This window comes from Acanthisitta chloris, unplaced genomic scaffold (genome assembly GCF_000695815.1).
Source record: "Acanthisitta chloris isolate BGI_N310 unplaced genomic scaffold, ASM69581v1 scaffold3974, whole genome shotgun sequence".
NCBI classification, from domain to species: Eukaryota; Metazoa; Chordata; class Aves; order Passeriformes; family Acanthisittidae; genus Acanthisitta; species Acanthisitta chloris.
In genome coordinates, this window is record NW_008668595.1 from 25,965 (window position 1) to 31,760 (window position 5,796).

At 38.3% G+C, this 5,796-nt stretch overlaps 1 protein-coding gene across 1 annotated transcript in view; it reads left to right on the plus strand.

Moving 5' to 3' along the window:
• Nucleotides 1–4,844: 4,844 nt before the first annotated feature.
• The window catches only part of LOC103800565 (potassium voltage-gated channel subfamily H member 1-like), a gene marked incomplete at both ends in the record, with an annotated part of 20,279 nt that continues 19,327 nt past the window's right edge, over nucleotides 4,845–5,796 (plus strand). The window contains one exon of the mRNA XM_009072945.1: nucleotides 4,845–4,887. Within this exon, the coding sequence (XP_009071193.1) occupies nucleotides 4,845–4,887 (43 nt within the window). The remainder of the gene's footprint in view (nucleotides 4,888–5,796) is intronic.

The following is a 5,796-nucleotide window of genomic DNA, read 5'->3' on the forward strand; positions in this document are numbered from 1 at the left end:
CAGATGATTTCCTTGAGTCTCTCTAGCTTTCCCTCCTGCAAGGCCTTGTAGAAAAGATCATACAAGTCACAGGGGAAATAGGATAAACAGAAGAGGCACAAAAACTACACAGGTAAGCAGTTTCACATGAGAAGAGAACTTTTGCTAATTGTGTTGGCTTTTTGGGGTTTTTTTTGTATATGTAGCTCTACTTCAGTAATAGATTTTAAAAAGATGAGAGCTGGCTACTAATTGGGGAAAACTGATTCATATAAGTTAAGGGTAGATAAAAAACCAGCTTTCAAAGCGAAAGCCTTTATATTGGTGCAGTTGAGTAAAAATCTAGAAGCAGTATCTGGAGATTTAATTTTAACCAAGTAATTGAAAATGGCCATGCATTACCCTGTATAAACTGTAGAAGAAAAATGATGCCCTTTAAATGGCTCAGTCGTCATTTAAATGGTGATCTGTTCATTAGTGCTAGGAAATGAAATGGAAATCCATTTCAATTTTCTAGACAATTTAAAATTTATTGTCCATAGAATTCTACAAAACAGTAAAAGAGTGTCCTTTCTTGCAAATTGCAGAAGATTTAATTGAATTTGGCATTTTATTAATTCTTGCAATGGCAAAACCTGATAGTGAATACATTGAGCTGAAGTTATCCTGTGTCGATAAGTGTCCCACTGGTGAGTCTGTCCTGGTATGTTTAGAATATAGATAGTTTTTGCAGCTGTAATCTGTTTGTCCTCTTAGTTTCTTCTGGATAATCAAATTGGCTTAGTCTAGAGAAAGTGTTCACGTTCACTGGAATTCACATACTTAAGGCGTAGAGCATCATCAAGATCTTGCTCCACATTTAAAATCCTTATGACCCTCCTGAAGATGTTGTGATAAATATCATGTTCTTTACAGGAATTGTAGTTGCTGTAGCTAGTTGTGACAATCAGTGCATTTTCTTACTATTCTGTTTTACCTTGTCAGAGATAAACCTGGCTTGTGGGAGCTAAACCAGAGAGAGGTAACTGGAAAGTGCCATTTCTGTGGAATTATCTTCCTTTTCCTCTTTGAGTAATCATGCTGACATTTCCCCTTTCAAATCTCCTTGCCTGTTGATCTTGCATCCCATATCCTGGTATATTGACTGAAATAAAATCTGGTTCTGCTACGAGCTTTCTGTGAACTCACTGATTAAACTGTAATGGTTCTTTTAAAGTATTTTTGGTATCAAGGGCTAAGGCCCTAATTTCAATTAAGTACTAAGTATTGCTGTGTTCACAGCTACTCATGGCTTTCTGGCAGGTTTAAGAATTTACCTGTAAGTTGAGGCAAAACATACAATATTCTGTCAGGTTTATGATGCACTTTTGGATGTAAAATGCTGTTACCCTATTAGGATTAACCAGTCAGTGGATGTGCAGGGCCTTACAGGACTTGCCTTTGTGTAATTTAAGTAAGGAAAGTCAGGTGAACTCATTGGTCTGCAAGTGTTGACTGTCTGTAGTATAAGAGTGTGAAGCTCTCTTTTCCTGAAGGTGAGAGAAGTTTGTGATTAGGGATTCAAAGTTAGCTTGAAGTCTCACTGTATCCAGTATGCTCCTCTCTTTCATTCCTCTCAGTGCCATGCTTGCATTTTCTTCTGTTGGCTTCCCTTTACAGCACAAACGTAGTGTATGACCGGATTCATATTCCTTAGTTTTGTAACCAAGAACACATCCAAGTCTTCATAGACTAATTCTGACTTGTCATGCATCTGATTACTTTAGTAATCTGCTTTTCTGCAAGCATATTGGCTACAGCAGAGCCTATGGCTGTCATTTAATCCCCCTCTGGATGACTGTTAGCTCCTTTCAGTGTAAATCTAATGCTAAGCTGTAGCTGTCAAAACAAATGAGTGATGAGTTTCATGAATCAGGATTCTTGCCATTTTACTCGTTCGGACACTTCATAATTTGTCAAAATCCAGATTTTACAGAGTTAATGAGTGGGAATGTGTTAATTTAGTCAGGTGCTGCTGGGCAGAGGTAAGAGCCTTGCCCCTGGAGGTAATAGCCACCACCCTTCCTTTGTACAGGTTGGCAGGATGCCCTTCATGCTCTTTTTTTGTAAGCAGGCTCTTGGATCCAAGATGCAGCCTTTCATGGAGAACAGAGTGGTATTGGCCCTTCACTGTCATATTAGAGAGAGCTGTTTGTGTTGGAGAGCTTTTTTTGCAGGGCTGATGCTTAAGTTTGTTTTATTGGCTTTTATTCACTTTGGCTCTGATTGCTCCTCTGATCAGTTTTGGTCTGTGTATTTTGCCATGCTGTTTATCTCAGCCCAAACATGCTGAAGGCAAAAGCAAAACTTGTTAGAGAGTTGTGCTGTGCAGGATGCCCAGGCTTGTGAAATTCTTGTGTGCCAAAACACCTGTGATTGCTGCTACCAGCTGTGTGGGTGCTACCAGATCAAATCAAAATAAAAAACCTTCTGTTTTGAAGCACCCTAAGGGATGCTGGATTTCAGCATCTTTGGAAGGTTTGGTGGTTTACCAACACTTTCTTCTATTCTTCCATATTAAGCCTTAAATTGACAAAATGTAAATCATTGCAAGTCCATGAAGTTATGTAACAGAAGGTTATAATGTCTGTGCTGCTGTAGTAGCAGTCTGCTTTTATTCTGTAGAGTTAGGAAAGGGTGTGAGGAGAGAAGAAGTTTGTGGTGTTTGTTCCATGGCTGTTCTTAACTCTTCCCTTTCTGGCCTTACACACTGCAGACAGCCTATTTTAGGGTGCACAGATGTTTCTACTACTCTAGTCCTTGGTAGTTTTTTAAGTGGCTTCTTAGAGCAGCTGTTCCCTTGTTTATGTCTCTGACTTTCATTGCATTGCAGTTCTCTTTTTTTTTTTTTTTTTTTTTTTTTTGGGGGGGTTTTTTATTTGGTTTTTTTTTGTGATGGAAAGACAAAAAAAATCATGTGGCTGATTCTCTGTTGTTTAGCCTTTATCAACTGTGTCCTCACTGGTGTTCTATCCTTCTGCAGGGGAGATATTTCCATTGTAGCTGGAGCCCAGTGCCCCAATTTTGTTGTCAGCAGGGTCATTTCAGCAAATGTGATGATGAGAGTGAGAAGATTTGCAGTAAGATTTGACTAAGAGTTTAATAAAATTTGCCTGTGGTCTCTTATCTTTCATCCTGGAAGTCAAGTGGTTCTGCCACATAGCTTGATGTGCATGTCCCTCATGGCCTATTCAGGCTTTCTGCTTTGCTCTTTGCTATTGAATTGATTTTCAGGCTGTCTCAATTGGTAGCAGTGTGCCAATTCTTTGATCTTTGCCATTGCTTCTGCCTTGCTTTTGTTTGTGGGGTACCCAAGCTGAGGTGCAAATTACAAGCTGGTGGAGTGAAAGAGGGTGGTGTTTCAGTCCAGGAGAATAGAGAGCTGTGGGAAGATCAGAATCTAACAGTTACTGGGACAGCATGGGGGAGAGCTCCTCTGGGAATATATTTTCACCGAGAAAAATGTCTTTTTCCCAAGTTGTGAATTTCAGGAATTGATGTGCATGCTATGATGATAGTAACAACTGTAATTTGTTTTATGCCATGTGAAAATGTTATGTAAGTATATTGTGAAAATTCATGAAGTGCATAGTATTAATTGACCTATTAGATTATGTCAAAATAAAAAACAAGAGGTAGATAAAAGATTACAAATAGGAAACTTTATGATACACAAAGCTTCCTAAGAAGTAGCAAGTTAATCAGCTCTGTGTCTGCCTTGATAGAAAGTGGGGCAACCTGTTTAAATTCTGTACTGTTCTAGAAGGTTATGTAGCTACTCGATAAGCAGATCTTACTTTAGATGCTTTGATTGCAAGACTACAAGGAACAATTCTCTTGAAACTAGTTCTGTGGGCCATTCATTGATAGATACCTGTTCAGTTTGGTATTTGCTTGCAGATTGTAATTAAGAGTTCAGCATTTTCTTTTTAACTGCATGCTCTCTACCCATAAGTAGGCGTAATTACCACTAATCGAGACCCCTAATCTCAAGCAATTATAAGTTCTTACATTGTTCTAATTGCACATGTAAAAATAATGTGGTTTTCTCATTTAATTATGATATGATCCATACAATTATTAATTTCTGCTTTTCTTTTTATCTGATCAGTGTTAATTTTGTGTGACCTCACAATGTGTTATCTGAAAAATGCCTTTGAGACATACAATTTCTGTGGTTAATTTACAGTCATGTTTTGTATTCAGTGAAAAGTGATATAGTACAACAGGTTTTCAAGGCTGTACTTTCAGCCATTTATGAACTGAGTAATTTGTTATAAACTAGGAACTTGTTGGTGAAACAAAAGTGCAATTATACATTTAAATCATCTACTATTTGTAAGTCCAGGTGCTTGCTCTTTGAATAGTATTTAGGTTAGCACAGGCTACTCCTTAAGTAAATAAAAGTGGCTTGTTTTGGCTTTTTTAATTGTTAAGTGGAACTTAGATGCAAACAGACTTTCTGGATCAGCTTTCCAGAAAGTGAAAATGAAGGCAGATCAGTTTTAGAAGGCACTGCAAGCCCTGGGAGCAGGATGTGAGACTTTGTTCACTAGTTGATGTTGGTCTCACTTGTTGCTGTATGGTTCTTGTGCACACATTTTGTATGTGAGGGCTTGGGATGAGTGCATTTTGAACAAATCATCATCAATCTGATGATTCATCTCAGGAACTGCATGCAGCACTTACATCTGTAATTGGGGTAATTGCAAACCTCTCATTCTTACAGATAGAAATTCTTCCGCTTGTAAGTGTGAAATCAGATCCCAGATCTTTTGCTGTGGTAGCTGAGACCTATACTGACTTGCATTTTGTGATCCTTCCAACCTGTGTCTGATCTTCATGATTCATTTGTGCTGGTAGTTGGATGTCAAAATTGCTATGCTGTTATCTTTGGCATTATTTAAACACTGGTTTAAATGGGGTAACACAGACTGCATTGTAAATGGGTAGCTACATTGTTGGGGACAACATGTTTACCTATTGTCAGAAAAGAATATTAGTGTTGCAGAGGGCTCTGTCTTTTCTGGGGAATCACATTCGTGGAGAGGAGGTGTTGGAGATTTTGCTCAGTCATAAATAGTCCAACTTTCTTCCTGTAGTAGAGTGTGTGTTTCTGAAATCATTCTGGGGCTGCAGTCTACTGCAGTGGGTTCATTTCATTATTCCTTTGAAAAGAAGGAGAGGCACATAGCTAGCTATTTCTATGCAGAAGAGGTCAGTGTTTAATGTGCTAATGTCTCTGCTCAATATTAGGCTGCAAAAATCCTTTGCTTTAATGTGTCTTTAATAGTAATAAAGTGGTTAGCTAATGATAACCTAAGGATTGTAAGTTTGGCAATTTTTTTTAAAAGAGCCAAAAAAAATAATCTAGGCAGGAATATTTTTTTCTTGCCAAGATAATTGTTATACTGGAACAGAGTAGCTGCAATTTGCAGTGAAAATTGCTCTAGGATTGCTTGCCTCATAATAATCAAAATATAGAACCAAATTTCTATTTTTTTTCTTTAGGTTTCATCCAGCTGAACAGTAATAGGACAGAATGGGGACTCTGTTTTACCTTTGCTGGCATAGAGCTATACATGCCAAGGTACTGAAGCCCCAGGTCTTTGCCAGAGGGCAGGAGACAGTTGTATGCACCCAAGTATGGTTGCCCAGAAATCTATAGATAAAAATCTGCTTGTGATCCTCTTCCTAATCTCTCACCTATTTCAGCTCTATGCTGACTGGCAGAATGATAATGTTTGTGGGTGCCTTGTGCTGTTGCAGTGTCGTGTA